Source organism: Humulus lupulus, chromosome 4 (genome assembly GCF_963169125.1).
Source record: "Humulus lupulus chromosome 4, drHumLupu1.1, whole genome shotgun sequence".
Classification (NCBI taxonomy): domain Eukaryota; kingdom Viridiplantae; phylum Streptophyta; class Magnoliopsida; order Rosales; family Cannabaceae; genus Humulus; species Humulus lupulus.
Window position 1 is genome coordinate 245361481 of NC_084796.1, and position 21102 is coordinate 245382582.

General features: G+C 36.8%; 2 protein-coding genes across 2 annotated transcripts; one reads left to right on the top strand and one right to left on the bottom strand.

The window, feature by feature from the left end:
- Positions 1-5900: 5900 nt before the first annotated feature.
- LOC133831531 (uncharacterized) lies at positions 5901-15303 on the top strand. The gene is made up of 11 exons (XM_062261877.1): positions 5901-8693; positions 8861-9100; positions 9833-9962; positions 10698-10850; positions 10933-11171; positions 11300-11369; positions 11920-12126; positions 13391-13626; positions 13914-13992; positions 14085-14225; positions 14625-15303. Exons 1-11 carry the CDS (start codon positions 6079-6081, stop codon positions 14832-14834), a joined length of 4320 nt encoding a protein of 1439 aa, XP_062117861.1. The 5' UTR covers positions 5901-6078; the 3' UTR covers positions 14835-15303.
- A 2238-nt stretch (positions 15304-17541) lies between these two features.
- Positions 17542-20714, bottom strand: LOC133831532 (eukaryotic translation initiation factor 3 subunit E). Its single transcript, XM_062261878.1, has 8 exons — positions 20421-20714; positions 20152-20306; positions 19745-19972; positions 19537-19658; positions 18886-19105; positions 18617-18759; positions 18090-18227; positions 17542-17967 (listed from the first exon to the last, which is right to left on the bottom strand). The coding sequence occupies exons 1-8, from the start codon at positions 20626-20628 to the stop codon at positions 17862-17864; spliced, it is 1320 nt and encodes a 439-aa protein (XP_062117862.1). The 5' UTR covers positions 20629-20714; the 3' UTR covers positions 17542-17861.
- Between the last annotated feature and the right edge of the window lie 388 nt (positions 20715-21102).

The window sequence follows — 21102 nt, forward strand, 5'->3', positions numbered from 1 at the left end:
CTCCTTTAAACCTCGGTCGTGGTGGACGAGCAGCTGCATATGTACACCTCATCACCTAGCTCTCCAACTCAAGGATGGTCCAACTTTCTTTTGCCTTTACCTGCACCACATAGCACCCGTGAGCCGAAGCCCAGCAAGAAAACTTAATATGCTCATGAACAGTAATAGCATGTCATCAAATCATAAGGCACACGCCTAGCAAATATAGCCCTATTCCAGCAGGCAAATGAGTTCTTGTAATGTTGAGTATAACACATCAACCAATGATCATAATAATCATTCAGGACTTTCAGTCCAAACAAATAGGTGACAGTTGCAAAAGTCACCAATATGGGGACAGCACCCTTTAGCCATGTGACGATAGGATCACCAGGGCTTAACTGATAAGTGAGCATCTCATTGACTTGAGCAATATAGGTGCATGGTGATTAGTCACCAACATAACCTTCCTCATGACTCTAGAGTCATAACTATGGAACAGCATTCCCTAGCCATGTGACAAGCAGTCACCGGGGCCGTATGCCCTGGCTTTGAATAACTAGTCTCAGACTAGCCAAGCGCTTATAAGTTCATCGACCTTAGGGTCGGTCCAGCGTTAATACCCCATATGAGTCATTCAACGCTGATATCAATTAGATCTAATCTTCATTTGGCCTTGCGTTCACGATGCTATGCCATTTCTGACTCTTAGGTCAGTATCCCTGACTAGTCAGTACATATACAAGTAAGCGATGCAATGAAACATATATCATATGTCAAATATCCAAATAAAGGGCATTCAACATGCTTACTCAATAATTAATAGCACAACTAGGATCATGCATAAACACAGAGGCTCAAGCTCTGAACAATATCATACTCAGTACATAAAGCATGTCCTAATCACATGTTTCTCGTGCATTACATGTATCACATCTAATCACTTGACATGACTCAATGATAACCATGCATGCCACATTTAACTATCCAACATGCATCAAGAATAACCATGCATGTCATATATACACAGGGTGCAGTTTTCTTACTTCGGGTTCGAGCAAGAATTAGTAAAAGAACGACCCTTGAGAACGATCAATCCTTTGGTCCTTTAGCGGTCACCTAGTTATAACCAAATATGGAATCCCATCAATAAAATAAATCATAAAAAGGTTTATAATCTAAAACCACACTCCCGAGATCCATCCCGCACTCTCGGGAATCTTAATATACTCAAACGGGGCAAAGGAACCAAACCTCGAGCCTTAAAGGTCATTCCGAGCCCCAAAATAGGCTTGCTGAAAAATGGACCAGCGCTGCAGCCCTATTAAATGGCGCTGAGGCGCTATTTCCAAGTCAGAGAGGCCCAGCTCTCTGCCATGCCTAGCGCTGCTGCGCCAACCACAGACCAGAAACTTTTTGGTTTTCCCTCCTTGCGATTTCTCTTGAAACCAACCCTCCAAACCAATCCCAAACATCACCCAAACATCCAATTCAACCCCCAAACCTCATCTACATCACACCCTCATCAAAACCCACTCAAACTTACACAAAAACTTCCATGAATTCTCACCACTAACACCTCAAATTCTCAACTGAAAAACCATAAGGAAAATAGAGTATAACAAGATTTTCATGGCTGAATTCCTTACCTCAAGCTTGATTTAGATATCCTTCAATGATTGAACCAAGGTCCTAAGCCCTCAAGCCTTGCTCTCCTAGCTAGCTACCTCAAACTGGCTCTCAAAAATCAAAAGGAAGAAGGAGGAGGAATAGGTACGGGAGAGAAAGAAAGATGAGGATGATGATGCTCTGTTTTTTTCATACATTTTCTACAGCCTTTAAATGATACATATCCTTTGCCAAATGACCATATTGCCCCTAGGTCAAATAAAGGCTTCTAAAGACTTCCAAGGGTCAAATCGTCATTTCCCGCCTATGTCGTTAATTATAATTAACACCCTCCAATTCCCGTTATTCTCAATATTCTCAAACACCAATAATTCATATCCCGTTACCCTTTAATTCTCGGCAACGTTCTAATCACCAAATTACCCCGAGACTCACTCCGAGCCCCGAACTTAATCCCGTTATGACTAGACCGAAAACTTGCATTCCATGATCGTCTCATGCCGAATGGATCGAACCAATCCACATATAATGTGGTATTATTTATAATTCACCCACATGCATGAAAATACACAATCACGCCCTCAACGGGCCAAATTACCAAAATGCCCTTATAATTAAAATTGAACCCATATGCATGCATTTACCATCATATAATAATATAATTCACATAAACATGCATATAATCATTAAATATCATAATAAATCAATTATGGCCCTCCCGGCCTCCTAATCAAGGTCCTAAACCTTATTAGGAAATTTGGGGCATTACAAGTATACTCCAAACTTAAGTTCAGATTTCTTCCAGGCAGTAAGTAGTTCAGTAAGTAATGTAGCGACTAGTAGTTGTAGCACAAGTACTTTACTTATAATATCTTTACTTTCATTTTTAGTTCCATCTATATATCTTGTCTCATTGCTCGTGTTGTTTCTTTTTGTGCAGATATGTCATCTGAAGACATGTTTGAGCATCACAGGGCTGCCGCTGCTTCTTCAGCCAGGAAGAAAGATAGCAAGAGGAATAGGGGGAAAGCAGTAAAACTGCCTCAAAGAAGGCCCGAATTGAGGACCCTCCAGCAACTGTTCCTTCAAAGGAGAACACACCACCTCCCTCGCCAAACAAAGCCGCAGCCCTAGCTCGAAGAAGCATGTGGAGCAAGTTTGGTCTTGTTGGGCGTCGCGGCCCTAGGTGTAGGGCGCCGCGGCCCTTGCTCCTGGAGTGGCTGGGGGCCGCGGCCCAAGGTGTTAGGGCCGCAGCCCTTGGATAGGTTTGAGCCCGTTTAAGTGTTTTGGCCCCGGAAACTTGGTTTTAGGCCTTAGGATTGTTCCTACTACTCGGATTAGTGGGGATTGATGTCCCGGAGGCTAGATCTTGGTTTGGGAACCTTTGTTAATTATTTTATTGATGGTGTCCCATATTTGGTTATGACTAGGTGACCGCTAAAGGACTAAAAGTCAGATCGTTCTCAAGGGTCGTTCTTTTATTTATTCTCGCTCGAATCAAAGGTAAGAAAACTACAACCTGTGTATGTGACATGCATGATTGTTGTTGAGGCATGTTGGTTGATAAAGCATGTTGGTTGATAAATGTGTACATTGATAGCATATTAAATGCTAGCGAATATTGTTTACTTGTATATGGCACTGACTAGTCAGGGACACTGACCTAAGAGTCAGAAACGGCATAAACGTCCTGAACGCAAGGCCGAATGAAGATTAGATCTAATCGATATCAGCATTGAATGACTCTAAGGCATTAATGTTGGACCGACCCTAAGGTCGATGAAACTTATAAACGCTTGGCTAGTCTAAGACTAGTTACTCAGAGCTAGGGCCAAAGGCCTAAGTGACTGCTTGTCACATGGCTAGGGAACAGTGTTCCATAGTTATGACTCTAGAGTCATGAGGAAGGTTATGTTGGTGACTAGTCATCATGCACCTATCCTGTTTAAGCTAGTGAAAGGTTCACTTATCTGTTAAGCCCCGGTGACCCTATCGTCACATGGCTAAATGGAGCTGTACCCACCTTAGTGACTTTTGCGGCTGTCACTTACCTGTTTTGGACTGAAAGTCCTAAATGATTATTATGATCATTGTTGATATTATATCATGCTATATTGTGTTTTCTTGCGGGCCTTGAGTGGAGAGCTTAAGTGGTGATGTGTACATATGTGGCCGCTTGACCACCACGGCCAAGGAGTTCTCAGAGGAACTAGGGGGTTTACCCTATTTTTGCTGCTTAGGTCGGCGGGTTTGTAAATTTTAAACAGTAGTGACCATTTTGAGTTGTAAATAACTTGTAAATGTTTTGATGGGCTCATGAACAGTTTTATGTACTTAATAAAATATATAATTTCCTTTTTATTGGTTTTCCACCTTAGCCTGTTAACAACACTTAGAAGCACGTTTTTAACCAAAGGACTCGGGTAGCGAGTCAAATTTCTGGTTCACCGTAACTGTTCTGGGGTAACCAGGGCGTTACAGTTTTCATCGAACTTGGGGTCGGTCCAGCACTAATGCTCATGATGAGTCATTCAATGTTGATGTTGATTAGATCTAATCTTTATCGGCTCTACGTTCATGACGCTTATGCCCCGTGACTCATAGGTCAGTAACACACGACCAATACTCAGTACTGCTTTGAACTTGACTAGTAAGTCACAACATCACAGACGGATCTGACACCATTGCCGATTTTGACTAGTAAGTCAGTGCCATTCACAAGTAAGAAAGATTTGCTAAGCATTTGATATGCAATCAATGTCCACATTTAAACACTCAACATGCCTCAACTATAACCATGCATGTCACATATAAGGTGCAGTCTTCTTACCTCTAGTTCGAGTGAGAATTAATAAAAGAACGACCCTTGAGAACGATCAACTTTTTAGTTCCTTGACAGTCACCTGGTCATAACCAATTATGGGATTCCATCAATAACAGGAGTAATAAAAGGTTCCCAGACCAAGACCTAGCCTCCAGGTCATTGAATCCTACTAAACCGGGTAGTAGGAACGATCTCGAGGCCGTGGTCTCTATTCAATATAGCCCAATGCATTGAAGTGTATTAATCCCCTAATTATGGAAAGAATGTGTATTAATTGTTTATGATTAACATTAATGACCCCAGCCTCTAAAAATAGGGCTGGGAGTCTCATTTTAAGGGGTTCAATTTTTTGGAGAAAAAACTACTTGTACTTAGAGAAATCTTAACATTGCTTGAGAAGACACTATAAAGGCTTGCAATCACAAGATTGCAATCTCCTCAATACTAGAGACTCGTGGACTAGGGTTCTTTTATAACCTGCACCACGCGAAAATCTTTATGTTCTTATAGTTATTTCTTTAACCTTTCTTATAAAAGTTGATAGTGAAAAAGACAGTGAACAAGAATATTATTACATTAAATATATAATATAATATAATCTACTATTAGCTAGCTACAAACTTAAATTTAAAATTCACATGTAATATTAATATTATATTAAATATTTAATATATAATCTCTTGTTGTCACTGTCAAATTCAAAAACTTAAACAAAAATTAATTAATTAAAATAGAATATTTTAAAGATATTTTATGATAATTGAAATAATTAAATCACATTTATTTAAAAATAATAAGTATATACATATCATTTTTTTATCTTATAAATTTGTGTGATAGTTTGTTTTTTATCAAGTGATTGAAACTCTTTTTTTTCATCAAATTCATCAAAAGACATTGAGAGATACATTATAAACTAAAAATAGTTAATGCATGTATACTACCGTGTACACTATGATTTTTTCTATTCTTATTTTATTTCTATCATTAATTTTTTTAAATATTATTATAATTTTTATATATATGTTACATAATTATGTAAATATATATTTATGCAATGTTGTGTTCAATGTTATATGTATAGAGATTCCTGTATAAATATTTATATATATTGTGAAACTACAATACATTATATTATATATATTTAAAAAAAACAATCAATTAAATTTATAAACAATATTTACAACAAGATGCTTCTACCTACTAATTTATACATTTGTGTATTATTAACATTTTAAAGAATTTTTTTTCCACAAAACATTTTAAAGATTTTTAATCATAACAAGGATATATGTTTTATTTTTTTTATTTTGGGCACCCATCTAAATTTATGATTTTTTTTTCAAATTTTAACACAAGAAGAAAAAAAAATCACAAAGCCACGTCACCAAGTTTAAACTTGAGGATTTCGTGGTTTGTAATTAAATTTAAAACCCTTCTACTCTACACTTCTACTTCCTTCTTCTCCTTTCTCATCTCTATCTCTCTGACTCCATTTCTGTTGTTCTTTTCTCTGATAGAGAGAGATACTCTGCTTCTCAATTCTACCTAAGCTCCGATTCCCCCAGCCAATCACTTTTCGCCACGCCATTCTCACCTACACTCAGCCCTAACGGTTCTCTTCTTGTTTCGATTCTCGCCGGAAAATGCCGCCCGCCGCGGTGGATGTCCGGTCACCGATTGCCTCTCCTCCTCCTCCTCCGCCGTCAAGGAAAAACCCTAGCTCCTCTTTCCCCCAATCGACACAGGATGGATCGCCCTTCAATTTCCGGGCAGCTTTTGGTGATGGAGGCGGCGTGTGTGGTCCCGATCGTGATGCTCCGCGATCAAAGACGGAGGTGCCGCCGACGCCTCCGTCGGTGAGGTCGCGGCCGAGGCTTTGGAAGGTGAGGAGGCATGTTGGGGCTCAGCATGCGAGGTCGAGGATTGGTTCGAGTGAGGTCGGCTTGGGTTTCAATCCGTTTTGTTCGTCGAATGGGGTTAGTGTTTCTAGTGGGGAGACTGGAAGTGTGGGTTTTGGGTTTGATGGTGTTCGGAGTGGTCTCAGCGAGTGTTTGGGTTCTGGGGAGGGACTTAGACAGTTGAGTTCTGATGAGACAGGGAAGTCGAGTATCGGCCAGGGAATGGAGTTTAAGAAGACTGAAAGTGTGGGTTTTGTGTTTGGGGCCAAGGAAAATGGTACGACAAGGGATTTTCTCGGGGAAAAGGACCAAGCTATTAAAAATGGGACAGAAGTGGTTTCTGATGGTACGGGGGAAAAGAAAACAGAGCCTGAACCAGTAAGCGGAAAGTTTGGTGCGGGTTTTGCATTCGGTCAAAATTGGAATGGGTTAGGTTTAAATTCTAATCTAGAAAAGACAGAATATGGTGAATTTGAGAAGAATTTGAACTCTGATGTAAGTGGAAAGATGAAACCTGAGACTGGAGTAGAGTGTCCGAAGGACAGTAATGCGGCTTTCGTGTTCGGAGCGAATCCTAGTGGGTTGAGCTTAAATTTTGATTCGGAAGAGGGAAATGTCATGAGATCTAGTTCGGAGTTTGTGTTTGGTGCTAGTTGGTGTACTTCTGAATCGAATTTGAGTTCGGAAAAGAGAGACTCCAGTGACATCGAAAAAGAAGTTCCCAGCAAAGTAGAAGCTGCAAGTAAAGTCAATACTGGTGCGTTTGTATTTGAAAGTATCAGTAGGAAAGGTTCCAGTTTGACTGAAAATTCAGGGAACTTCCATGGCACTGTAGGGGCACAAGTTAATGGTTTGGGTCCAGAAGTAAGTGATAAATGTAAATATCGATGTGAAAGTAGCGATAACATTGCCAGTGTTTCTAGTACAAGCTCAGCATATACGCTTCCTGATGAGATGAGGAAGTTGAATATTAATATTTCTGGGAATGTTCCTGGTGCTGTGAAAGCTGAAGATTCGAATTCGAAGCCATTTTTCAATGCTGAAACTGCGTCCAAGTCTAGAAGATATATAAAGGTTTCTAGACCAAGTAGTAAAGACTGTTCTAGTAGAAATGTAGAAACTAATTATTGTGATAAGAGTTTTAAAGGTCGTTCTGTTGATGTGGAAGTCACCAATGGGAGTAGCTCAAAGACAAATGTAGCGGATGCATCAGGTATATCTAATTCTGAACCATTTACTTTTCAAGCTGGACTTGGTGAGAGTGCTGATGTTGGGCAGTTTCATAAGAGTCAATCAGTTGATAGTATAGAAGCAAATGTAGTTTCCTCACAGCCTTCATTTTCGGTTAATAAACCTGAGTCCCAACCCAGTGTTTTTGAAGCACCTTCTGTTGGAGTAGAAAAGGACTATGCCAACAATTCTACTACCAGTACTCGAGATGGATTGGGAGTGTCATCTATGGATTTTAAAACTCCAACATGTGGCCCTTCCTCCCTTAAGGAAAGTCTATTTCCTAAACTAGATAAGAAACCACAATTCAATGTGAAGAATAGGACTATCAAGGACAAAAGATTTAGGGACACAAAGCATAAGTTGAAAAAGCCTTCTGTTAATCAACGACTCGGCCAAGATCATGCCTCAAAGGAAAGCAGTTCCCAAGAAAAACCAAACTCTCCTGAATGTTACTCCCCAATGGATTTCTCTCCCTATCAGGAAAGTAGTATCCCTGAAGAGCACTCAAGAGAAACTTCTGCAACATCAGATGGATCCTTCTACCAAGACAATAATTGTAGAACCTGTTCCTCAGATGCACCGGCCCCTGCTGATCTTAAAGAGGAGGATTTCGTTTTTGCAGGGAAAGGATTAGATAGTAACAGAGGTGATCAGGAATCTAAACAAGAAAATGGAAGTGTTGATTATCATGGTGAATCTTTTATTCAGAAGTGTCCATCAGTTTCTAAGGCTGAATTTGCCTGTTCCGGTGCCCAAATGGAGCAGGCTGACTGCCACAGCAGTGTTGGTTTGACATCTTTGGAATCTATAGCCACTTATAGCTCAGACTCGGAGAAGCAAGAAAACAGTTCTAGAATGCAGTTCTACTTTACTTCGGGTCTGGAAGATAAGGAGAAAAGTTTTATGTTTTCAGCAACATCCTCTGGGCAGGAGAAATTATCTGCAAGAAAGCATCGATATAGGCGGAAAAGTAGGAGCGGTGTTAGTGGTGATTCTTCTGTTGTTACTTCAAGCTCAAATCAATCTTCATCCAGTGCAGCAGACAAATTCGAAGCAAGTAAACAGAACAACAAAGGGCATAGTTCCTCAGCTGAAATTCATGAAACCTGTGAGAAGTGGCGACTCAGGTGCACCTCCCTTAAAATTACTTTTCAATTCCAACTATTTATTCTGCTGTTGTTCCTTGATTATTGGGTGATGCAGCTGGTGTATTTGTATGTTTGTAATATTTATTGTCTCTCACTTTAGTGATCATTCTTATGCTATTTACATTTCAATATTTGGTTTTCATCAGGGGAAATCAATCTTACAAAAAAGGGGATCTTGCAAAAGCCGAGGAGTTTTACACACAGGGGATTATATCTGTACCTTCTAGTGAAAGATCAGGTTCCTGTCTTGAGCCACTTTTGCTCTGCTACAGCAATCGCGCAGCAGCTCGCATGTGTCTTCTAAGGATAAGGGAAGCAATAGGTGACTGCATGATGGCTCTTGCATTAGATCCCATCTTTCTCAAAGCTCAATTAAGAGCTGCAAAGTATGTTATCTTATTTTTATTACTTCTGTACAGGATCAACTTACCTAACTTTGTTCAAGCAAAAAAAAAAAAAAGACCTAACTTGGGATTATGCGTAACATTTAAGTTGTGTTATATATACGAGATATGCTTTGTTTTTAAGCAAGACATTCTAGCTTAACCTCATATAGTCATATTACTTATATATGGTTATAAACATCAGATAAATCAAATGGGGATTTATCTAAACGAGCTGTGAGTATTTTTATGTTAGCCTCCAGGTACAATCTATTTTCTGACAGGGTTTCACTTCTAATGAGGAATTTGTTTTGAACATATGTAATCAAATAAACCAGAAGACGATAGACAAGAGTAATAAGCAAGGAAGAGCTATAAAGGCCCATAATATGGCTTCAAGTCAACAATTTCATTTTATAAATCACCCCTAACTCTATAAACTAATATAAGTGAATAAGAAACTTGAGATAACAATATCAGAAGCTTGCCAGACTAAACAAAACCTGAAATGGAAACTAGTATTTAGTTGCAAACACTGGTCAAGTTTTAGATGAGGGTCCTAGCAAAAAGGAAGCCTTGAGCATTCGAACTATCCTCAGTATGACAGAATTCTTCATCTAGCATGCTAAATTGATTTTAAACATGTTAAAGTTGTATATATTTTGGATGTGCTGTTTCCATTTCCATTGTAAGACATTACATGTCTTCTAATGATGTTTTTTTTTTGTTTTACAGCTGTCACCTTGTACTGGGGGAAATTGAAAATGCTCTGCAATTCTTCAATCAGTGCTTGGAAATGGGGGCAGGTGTGTGTTTGGACCGGAGAATCATATTAGATGCAGCTGATGGTCAGCAGAAGGCTCAGGTCTGTCTATGTTTTTATGTGTTAATGTTGATCTTATTATACTTGTTTAGAGTTCAAACCAATTGCTCATTGTTACCTGCTTATTACATTCTGCCGATTGGACACAGTTTCTTTATGTATAATTGCAGTTTCAGGACTGCATTCTTATGTTTTGAATCTACTCAGCGTTTCTTTGCCTTTATATTACTCGATTAAGAAGTTAAAACAGTTTATTACAATGTTTAATTTACAAAGTTAACTTAAAAGGACAATGAGCTTTACTTAACTTGAATAGATAAATCTTTTGGAATAATTTAATAATCTCTTCTGTTTTAGGACAGAAATTTGAATCTGAATGATATATTGAGCAAGGAACAACTACATAAATAAAGGAGACTATCAACTTTTCTAGTGAACTATTAGCTTTCTATGGAAGTATCCTATTTACTATATATTCTAAAGTACAAATCTGGTCAATGATTTACTAGGACAGAAATCATGACAAAATCCGGAGTATAAAATCCAATCAGGCAGAATCAGGAAAGTCAACCCTGTATATTTCTTAGGGCAGACTAAAACCTGCAGATTTCAACACTGTATTAGTGCACTTGCTTTCAGCTAATGTTAAGTAATGGCCTTTTGTTTTGTATATTGAATCCTGTGCAGTTTATTTGTTTATTTGGGTGTGAAGTAGATTAAGTCCTTGTTAGTTCAGATACGATGGCTCTTATCTATCTATTTATTTGTTATTTGCAGAAAGTGGCCGAGTGTATAGGACAATCCACTAAACTTCTGGAACAGAAAAATCCTGATGCAGCTCTCAGTGCTTTGGAAATAATTTCTGAAGCCTCATCAATTAGTTTGTACTCAGAAAAGTTACTCAAAATGAAAGCAGAGGCTCTGATAATGGTGTGGATGCCTGCCTATCAGCATTTGTTTTTCTCTTTAGTTTTGTATAACTGTTGGCTTATTTACGGTTGACATCTTTCAGTTAAGGAGGCATGAGGAGGCAATTCAGTTGTGTGAGAAGAGTTTATGTTTTGCCGAAAAGAATTTTTCTTCAGGTATTTCATTAGCGGCAAATATATATGGTTCTGCAAATGAACTCCATTCATTTGAGAGGATCTGGAGGTGGTGCTTGATATCTAAGTCTTACTTTTATTTGGGAAGGCTTGAGGCTGCTCTTCCTATACTTGATAAACTAAAGCAAATCGGATCTATAAAGGATGAGTAAGTATTAAAATTATAGACTCAATCAGATTATCTTTTCTTCTAACAAGAAGTAGAAGTAATAAAATGTTTATTTATCCTTTTTATTAAAAGTTTTGATGTTACGATTAACAATTTCAATTTTTCAGGTCTGCAAATAAGGAGCTGGACTCATCTACCTTGCTGGCTGTCACTATACGCGACCTTTTACACCAGAAGGTAACCTTTTTGTTTTGAAAACATTTTTATTAGGTTCTTTTTTAAACTTTTTATTGGATTCAAGATAGGAAGTTTAATTCCCTGGATGTTCATTGAGTTTGCTTAAAGTTTCCCAATGTATACAAGCAGAAAAGTGGTAGCACATAATTCTATGTCAATTTCTCTAGAATAATTATATCACATTGACCTAGTGCTCACCTGTCTAGTAATTTAGTTTTAAGATGATCTGAGTTCGATTGACGGTTAGAAATTTTAGGGTTGGGTTGAATCAGCTAGGCCAAAGTTGCCTTCTCTTTATTCTAGGAAGTATGATAAGGCTGTGTCCGAGCGAGGGAAAAGCAGGAGGGAGTTTAGTAGGAGGATTTTGTTATGTGTGGCTGTTTAGTTGGAGGGGTCATGAAAGGGAATGGATAGGAACAGGATTTGTAATACCAATTAAACTGTGTTGTGTCCTAGTAGATATTGATTTTTTTGCCTTTTTTTTTCTTTCTGATTTTTAATTTTATTTGAATGCACCCTTTAATTAATCATATGTTCTTGTGTATAACAGAATGCAGGCAATGAAGCATTTAAATCAGGAAAATATTCAGAGGCAGTGGAGCATTACACTGTTGCCCTATCTAGCAATGTTGAATCGCGGCGATTTGCAGCTATCTGTTTTTGCAATCGGGCTGCAGCACACCAAGCTCTGGGTCAAATTTCTGATGCAATTGCTGACTGTAGTCTGGCCATAGCCCTAGATGGAAATTATGCAAAGGTATGCCACTAATTTTGCTTTTGCCTGTGCGCTAGTATATTCGCTTCTTATTGAAGTAATTTACAAAAAAAAAAAAAACTTCTTTCATTGTTTATGAACAGAGGTCACATTACTTTATGAAGATTACCATCCTTTAGGAGATTCTTTTGTTAAAATATTTAATTATTAGCTTCTTGTAATAGCATTGACTTCGTTTATCATCCTTATTTCCCCCTTAATACTACGTAATAACTGCAAGACTGCCAACTACCTGGCTAGATTGTTATTACTTTTCTATGGCCATCTGGATTGATATAATTCTTGCTTACTCTTAGCCTGTTTTGTCTTACTATTAGAGAGATGCTTTTGCTGGAATTTCATTTTTTTAATATATTGTTTAAGCCTTGAAATGATTTGATATGCCCAAGGTCTGACCTGGTTAATTTAGTGTCCAACATAAATGGCATTCCTTCTTCCAATCCTACTTTCAAGGAGGGGAGGGTTGCAACTTAAAGAGGAAACTTTGTGCTTGAGAATGAGAAGTGCCGTTTTTAGTATGGAATTGCATACTATGTCAAGTTTTTCATAATGTGATTAAGTGTGAGTAGTTAGGCTAAGAAAATGTAGGATACACTTCTGGGTAAAACCTGATTCTTGATGCCTCTGCTGACTTGCAAAGGTTGTTACCTCGTTATGGGTGTATCTGTGTGATTAGAATTACGTGGATCACATGTGTTTATTTCTTCCTTTGGTGACAACTTTAACTCTCCTGAATTGCCTCATGCACAATCAAAAGGTCTTTTTTCCTGGTCTTCCTTGTCTTAGAATGTGCTGTAATTTTTGCCTTTGTTTTGAAGAATAATTTCCCTTCGACTTTCCCAGCGTGACAAATAGCCTTGTGTAATTCCTGTAAACTGTACCAGGTATAGTTTTTAAAAAGTTACTGGCTATACAAACTTTTAATTACTCAAGTGCTGTGTAAGTAGCATAAAAGAAATATTTAGTAAATGGCCGACTGTGGTGGCAGAAGTTTTTCCTTTTTCAAATAAACTTGTTTTTCTTTTTACTTGATTAAAGACAACATAATTAGTTACTTGCTCTGCAAGCGACCTTGGTCGGACATCACGTGGTTTCTTAATATTATTTTCATTCAAATTTCTTTCTTTGCCTCAATTGTGCTTAAGTAGCATTTTCCGCAGTTATAGGAAGTTTCAGGATTTCTAGATATGAATGTTTTGCTTTGCAGCTTTCTACCAACCTAAATTGCTTAATTTCACTTAAACAGGCAGTCTCTAGAAGAGCTACCTTACATGAAATGATAAGAGACTATGGTCAGGCAGCCACTGACCTCCAGAGACTAATATCCATTCTTGAAAGCCAATCTTGCAACAAGACCAAAGAGTATGGTTCTTCAGGTAAATCCACAGGCAATGCAAAAGATTTAAGGCAAGCTCAAATGCATCTGCAGATAATGGAAGAAGAATCTAAGAAAGGAATTTCCTTGGACTTTTACCTCATTTTGTAAGTTTTTATTGTCCTGAAGCATTCACTATTTAAAATCATATGATTACCTAAATTCTAAGATGTATTAAACAATGAGTTTATTGCTTTACATATTGTGGTAGGTTTTTAAACAATGTTCTGTTTTAACGGTGTTTTTTTGTCATTCTGGGGATTGAATCATTATTGAAAACTAGTTGAGGACACATTTAGCGCCAATCTCCATCTCTTGAGTTTAAATGAGTTCTGGAGTTTGAGAATGTTGTATAATTTGAACTGATGGCACTCTATCATAATTATAAATGCAGGGGTAGTAAACAAACTGATGAAAGTTCAGACATTAAAAAAGCATACCGTAAAGCAGCTCTGAAACATCACCCTGACAAGGTTTCAGCTTCTGCTTCGTGCATTTCTAATTTGTTTAGTCTTGCTTAAGTTACTGCTTGCTCATTTTTCTCTTTCATTTTGGGGGGTTTCAGGCTGGCCAGTTCCTTGCAAGAAGTGATAGTGGAGATGAGGGGCGACTTTGGAAGGAAATCTCCCAGGAGGTCCACAAGGATGCTGACCGCCTTTTTAAAATGATTGGAGAGGCATATGCTATACTTTCAGACCCTGCTAAGGTTTGTCATCTGTATTAGAATTTTGATTCGAGACTTTTAGTCTTTTATATGCTTTATGGATTTTGTTTTCCTCATAAAAAACTGAGTTTCAATAGTTACATACATTGGCCTCTCTTGATTTTCAAAGTCACGTATGAAAAAATGTGTAGTATCTTTTCTACCATTTTTCATTTTCGTCTATATTAATTTTCATATGACATCTGTAAAATCTTTTATTACTCGTTAAATATTTGACTGCATAAACCATGTTTATTTGTTTTCTTAGTGCTACCCTCCGCTTGGCAACTGATATATTCTTTTGTCATAAACACAGAGAAGATACTTTGCATCATATGAGATAATCTCTCAGTAATCTAACCCACGTATGCTTTATTTTGATTCACCGTTTTCTGTTACCAGCGTTCCCAGTATGATCTCGATGAGGATATAAGAAAAGCTTCAAAGGGAAGCAGTGGAAGCAGCAGTCATGGAAGACATTCAGATGCTTGTAGTTCTGGAAGCAACGGTTTTAGACCTGATTTCCGTGGCTCTCCATTTGAGAGAAGTTCGTACAGACGTAACTTCAGGGATAACTGGAAGACCTATGGGAACTCATATTCTAGATGGTGACAAACCAAGAGAGGCTCGAAACAAAAATATTTTCCATCTTCCCAAAGGTTAGCCGAATATTAATGGGAATCGACCGGCCAATGGATCAGATCTGGTGGGGTGGATTGGTCGGTCTGAAATGAGTTTTGGATGGGGAGGAGGGGCTTACACAAAGCTGCAAATTTCATGTATATTATTATGATCCATTAAGTTTGGTAATTTAAAGTGTCTACAACCTCAAAAAGCCAATATATGCTAATTGCTGACCAAAACTGTCTACAACCTATAAAACTGCCGATTCTTTAGCATTCATCAATTTTGACTACAGTAGTAACCGTCATGACAGGAATACAGGGCTGCAAATGTTTTTAGCCCAAATCTTAAAATGTACATGAAAGAAATGTTGAATTTTTTGATGTATTGTTTATTGCTGATATTTATTCAGCAATTCGAAGGAAAGCATTTGTGCCCATTTTAATTATTTATTGAATTTCATTGTCTTGTTTATGAATGATGATAGTTATGAGCACTTTCTTAATTTGCTCCGGGATCACATGGGTCTCCTGAGTATTCTACTAGAATTTTCTAATTCGTGTTGGTAATTTTGATAAAAACATATTCCACTCGTCATTAAACTTGGGTGTTCAATCCAGTTAGATATTAGATTTTAAAAATCTTCATCAAATTTAATTTTTGGTTTTTCTAGTCGGTTGATAAAATTTTATGTCAATTTTTTAAAAAAATTAATAAATAATGGTGTTTTTTGGTAACACCTCAAAAAAATAATTTTTTATTTAAAATTTTGATAACTAAAATGTATTTGGGAAGGGAAATTTTAATATATATGCTTGATAAAAGTTATAATTACAAAAAAATACTAGACATATTAAAATTTACAAAATAATGCTAATTTTTTGCACATTACCCAAAATGCCCTTTTCACTTCTAACTCATTCTCATTTCTCATTTCTCTCTTCTCTCTTCTCTCTTCTCTCTTCCCTCTCTCTCTCTCTTATTTCACTCTCTCTCACCTCACAACACCACCACCACACTAAATATTATATTTAGAACAGATTTTGACATGATTTTTGGGTTTTTTTTGCGATTTTTTTCAGATCTGAAACTCTGAAATCTGCAAAAAATCGACATTGCTCGATAGTGGTTCGATGGTGCTCGATGCCAGCTCGATGAGACCTTCAAAATCATGATTTTTCATGAAAAAATGACTTTGCTCGATGGTGGTTCGATAGTAGTTCGATAGCGGCTCGATGGTGCTCGATGCCAGCTCGATAAGACCTTTAAAATCATGATTTTTCATGAAAAAATAACTTAGCTCGATGATGGTTCGATGGTAGCTCGATAGTGGTTCGATAGTGCTCGATGGTGCTCGATGCAATTTTTGTAAGAGACATAATTTTTCACTCGGGTGTCCGTTTGGGGTGATTTTTTTTTTGATTTTGGGTTTTTTCAAGATCTACACGTTTGACATGTTAATATGCACATTTGTGAAGTGTAACACTTGTAAAAAATAGAAAAGTGCAAACATACCTCATGGTTAAGACATCTTTTGGTATATTTTTAAGTTTTAAACTTCCTAAATGTGCATATTAACATGTCAAACGTGTAGATCTTGAAAAAATACCCAAAATAAAAAAAAAATCACCCCAAACGGACACCCGAGTGAAAAATTATGTCTCTTACAAAAATTGCATCGAGCACCATCGAGCACTATCGAACCACTATCGAGCTACCATCGAACCATCATCGAGCTAAGTCATTTTTTCATGAAAAATCATGATTTTGAAGGTCTCATCGAGCTGGCATCGAGCACCATCGAGCCACTATCGAACTACTATCGAACCACCATCGAGCAAAGTCATTTTTTCATGAAAAATCATGATTTTGAAGGTCTCATCGAGCTGGCATCGAGCACCATCGAACCACTATCGAGCAATGTCGATTTTTTGCAGATTTCAGAGTTTCAGATCTGAAAAAAATCGCAAAAAAAACCCAAAAATCATGTCAAAATCTGTACGAAATATAATATTTAGTGTGGTGGTGGTGTTGTGAGGTGAGAGAGAGTGAAATAAGAGAGAGAGAGAGGGAAGAGAGAAGAGAGAAGAGAGAAATGAGAAATGAGAATGAGGAAGAAGTGAAAAGGGCATTTTGGGTAATGTGCAAAAAATTAGCATTATTTTGTAAATTTTAATATGCCTAGTATTTTTTTGTAATTATAACTCTTATCAAGCATACATATTAAAATTTCCCTTTGGGAATTCTATATTTATTTATTATTTTTTTAAAATTTAATTAAAATTTATTAAATTTTGAAAATAAAATTCACTTTCAATTTTTTTTTAAATCATTTTCCACTTTTCCTTTTTTTTATTCTCTTCTTCAAATCAAATAACTCATACTGCTAAAAAATATATATATATAGTTACCAAATATATTTTTATTTTTTAAAAATAAAAAAACAAAAATAATATTTTCATGTTTAAAAGTTCAAAAACAAAATTTTTACCGAAAACAGATTCGGTTGAATTAGAGCACCAACTGATGATGATTAGAATTCAACTTTTGCCATGAGATTTTTTCCAGTGAAAATAGTAGAGAATTTATGTTCTCTTAAGCTAGTTATTCGACTTCGGAATTGTTGCTAGAAGTTTTTGCTGGGTCGAATGACGAGTGTTGGATGTTTAAATGGTGGCTTTAGAAACTTTGATAATAACAAGCAAAGCTGAGAAACTTGATAATATGGACTGTCCTTTTTCAAAGGAAAGGTTCCCACAAAATAAAATGACTCAAGCGAGCAAATGTTCGATACAAAAAACAAATTAAAACAAAAACAAAAATAAATTGCTCTCTGTATCCAAAAGGTTGGAAAAATTAACATAATTAATAAGCTCTCCATCGACGGAAGCCCCAAAGGTAAACTAAACTCTTACAACAAGGCAAAAATCTGCTCTTGCTAGTACAGAAATAATTCTTAATGGAAGTCAAGTGATTGAAATTCTCTGAATTCAAAATCTTAAGAAAATTCACCACCTATCGGGCAACTGGCATCTGATTTTGAGCGTGTTCAAGAACCTGGCTGACTAACTTATAAGTACGTCCTGATAATGCCTTGGAGTGGTCTATCAGTTGCTCATACCTGGAAAAATGCATACTATTTTAGCCAAAAAGAAAAGGAGAATGAAAACAGAATAGAATTTGAGAAAGAGTGTCTACAAGAATCTTAACGATTTCGGGTGTCATTGTGTGTCATAAACTTACACATTGGGTTGAAAAGGTTCCATGACAACGGTTCCTGTCTTCGAGTCAATCTTAGCATCGAGCTTTGAGCTTCGGATAAGATTGACAATCCATCTCTCAGCCTCTTCATAGTTCAAGTTTAGTTTCTCAGCAAGGACTCTGCCACAAAACCAGTTCTTTTAACTTAAAATATTCCAATGAGTCTATATTTCAATGTACACATTATTATTGTATATATATCTATATTAGGGGCTCCCCACCTAACCCTCCAAACCCAATTGGGGAGCAAAAAATTATAACAATTGTTATGTAATATGTAGTGAAAACAGGAGCTCACAAATATTAATTAGAAAGCTAGGAACACCAAAACTTTCATATCACCCCTATAAAAAATCAGGCCTATATGCAAGGTTACAAGAAATAAAAAGTTGTTCAATTTAGTGTGTAACAATGGATAATTTTAAAATATAAATAAGACAAGAAAAAAAAAACTTGAAGCAGAAACAATTTCCTTGCAAAAAAAAAAAGAAGCAGAAACAATGACAAACCCCATATCAATGCGCTGATGGATTCGGCAATAAGTCTCAAAGATAAACAGTCGGGCATTTTCAAGGAACTCATCTCTCATTGGTACTGTAGAGAAGTTGCCTTCCTCAAGCCTCTTTCCTAGGAAAGGATCATTCAGTATTACCTACATTTGTAAAAACAAGTAACAGTAAGCAAAACCTACAAGTCAACATGCTCCTAAAAATGTAATTGCATTTGAAAATTATAATTGAATACTTAATTTGTGGTCAAATTGGGCTGAAAGACTTACTTCTTCACACTCTTTCATCTTTTTTTGTGCACCATCGAAATCATAATTGACATATACACAAGCGAGAAATTCTGTGATGGGATCTTTGTACGAGTGTTGCTCCTGCTGAATAACTTTAATAAAGTCTTTAAAATTTTGTCTCCTCCTCTTGTTAACAACGAAAGCAGTGGCCAAGTAGCGTAAAAGATGGGGAGCATTGGTTTGAATGGCATTTAAATACCTAGGAAAAATAAAAATAAAAATTGTAAATAATAAGGTTACAAAAGAGACTTACCAATACCTTATGCAAAAGACTGTGTCATCTAAAATGTTATTATGTATTTAAGTTAGATAATTGCACTTGTTCACAGCTTATTATGTATTTAAGTTAGATAATTGCATGTGTTCACAGCTTATAATGTATTTAAGTTAGATAATTGCATGTGTTCACAGCTGGTAAGTGAAAGTTCAAAAATAAAAATAAAGAGCACTGAAACACACTAAAACTGAGTAAGAAGTGTGCTCAAAGAAGCTGTACTGGTTTTATGTAATAAAACAGCATTTAGAAGGCATCAGATTAATCAATATCAAGCAAGCTATCATATCTTCACAAAATTGAAGGCTTCTACGACACAAAGCAACTTAAGTGGAAAAGTGAAGAGGGGGGCATACTTGTCCTGATTAAACAAGTCAATGATCTGCGTTCTTCCATTGTCATGGTTGAAAAATATGAAGAGACTCCAGTGCATTAGCCAAACTCTACTTTGGACCTGAGTCATAGGTGAACTGAAACTCTGCAACAACAACGACAAGATGAAACAAAACAAAAGCACCCTACTAAAGTCTACCAACCAATTAAGCCAGGACTAGAGATGAAGACCTTTGAGTCAATACTCTCTTTCAACCGATTAAGCTCTTCAAGAGCAATATCCCAGTTTTGCATCAAAATTTCAGCTGCTAGCTTTCCCCATAAAGCACTCAAATTCCTTTCACTGCTTGTGCACAGAGCCCTGTACTGATAAAGATAGTCAGCAGCACCAGAGTAGTTACCGCACTCGAATTGAAATTTGGCATACTGATACAATGCCTCAATTTGATCCGGTCCAATCTGTTTAAACACAAATCTTAATAATTAAAAATACCCTCTTGAAAAAAAAAGGAGGCATACACTACACATATAGATTTCTAAATTGTCATGACAATGCAAACTGTAATTCTATTGGTACAAACTTAGTAAATAAATCCAAATAAGCCTTGGCCATAATTTAATGAGAAAAGAAGAAACACCTGATAACGTTCATTAAGCATCTGAAGATTGTACTGTTTGTCAGCCCTCAATTCCTGAACTGCAGCCGGATTTTGCAAAAAAGTAACAAGCGGCGCCGCCGCATCCTCCAAAGCCTTCAGCCGAGAAACCACCTCCACTCTCCTATCCACCATATCTACATCCCCAACCAAACAAATATATCAAAAATTCGCAAAACAAATTGACTAAACCCTAAAAAAAAAAAAAAAAAACCTTGAACGTATATTTATATTCAAGAATGGATATTTACCTTGAGGAACGTCTTCGGTGTGATAAAGAGATTTGTGGATGTCCATGGCGTAATCAACCATGTTGGTATTGTTGAGAAGCTCAATCTTGGACTTGAGGATCTGCTCATCGGGGTAGAACCCGCGCTCCTGAAGAAATTCGAGCAATGGGAAGACCAAGTGTCGGTCGAGATTGGGAGCTATGCGTGGAGTCAAGTCGTATTCCGCCATTGTTACCGATAAGATTATCTGATGAGAAGTTTCTGCTGCAGCTGGGAACGAAAGGTTTTCGTTTTAGTTCAACAGCAGCGTCCTTACTCTTCTTTAGGTTTTAGGGTATTTACACTGGAAGGTTGTATAAAGACGATTTTGCCCTTAACATAACTTTTTACCAATAATATTACCCAAGCACTTCCTAAGTTTCAAGGTAAAATACATCTAAATAAAATAAATAATATTTCAAAAAATATTAAATAAATAATGGAAATTTACTCATTTGGTACCCTATGTTTTTATAAAGTATCATTTTAGTACCCTCTGTTTTCAATAATGTTCATATGGTACCCTGTATTTTAAAATTATACATATTTGATACCCTATACTCAGATTTGATAGATAAAATTTTGTCAATATGATCAAACTGTCATCGGTTATATGTAATTAAGTAATTAAACTTAAATTTGGAACTTATATAATTGACAGCAG

Coding starts and splice junctions, on each gene's coding strand:
- LOC133831531 (XM_062261877.1), top strand. CDS start 6,079: ATGCCGCCCGCCGCGGTGGATGTCCGGTCACCGATTGCCTCTCCTCCT. Junction 8,694..8,860: donor TGTGAGAAGTGGCGACTCAG/GTGCACCTCCCT, acceptor GGTTTTCATCAG/GGGAAATCAATCTTACAAAA. Junction 11,172..11,299: donor ATCGGATCTATAAAGGATGA/GTAAGTATTAAA, acceptor TCAATTTTTCAG/GTCTGCAAATAAGGAGCTGG.
- LOC133831532 (XM_062261878.1), bottom strand. CDS start 20,628: ATGGCGGAATACGACTTGACTCCACGCATAGCTCCCAATCTCGACCGA. Junction 19,659..19,744: donor AAGAGAGTATTGACTCAAAG/GTCTTCATCTCT, acceptor TTGTTGTTGCAG/AGTTTCAGTTCACCTATGAC. Junction 18,228..18,616: donor CATCAGCGCATTGATATGGG/GTTTGTCATTGT, acceptor GTTTTGTGGCAG/AGTCCTTGCTGAGAAACTAA.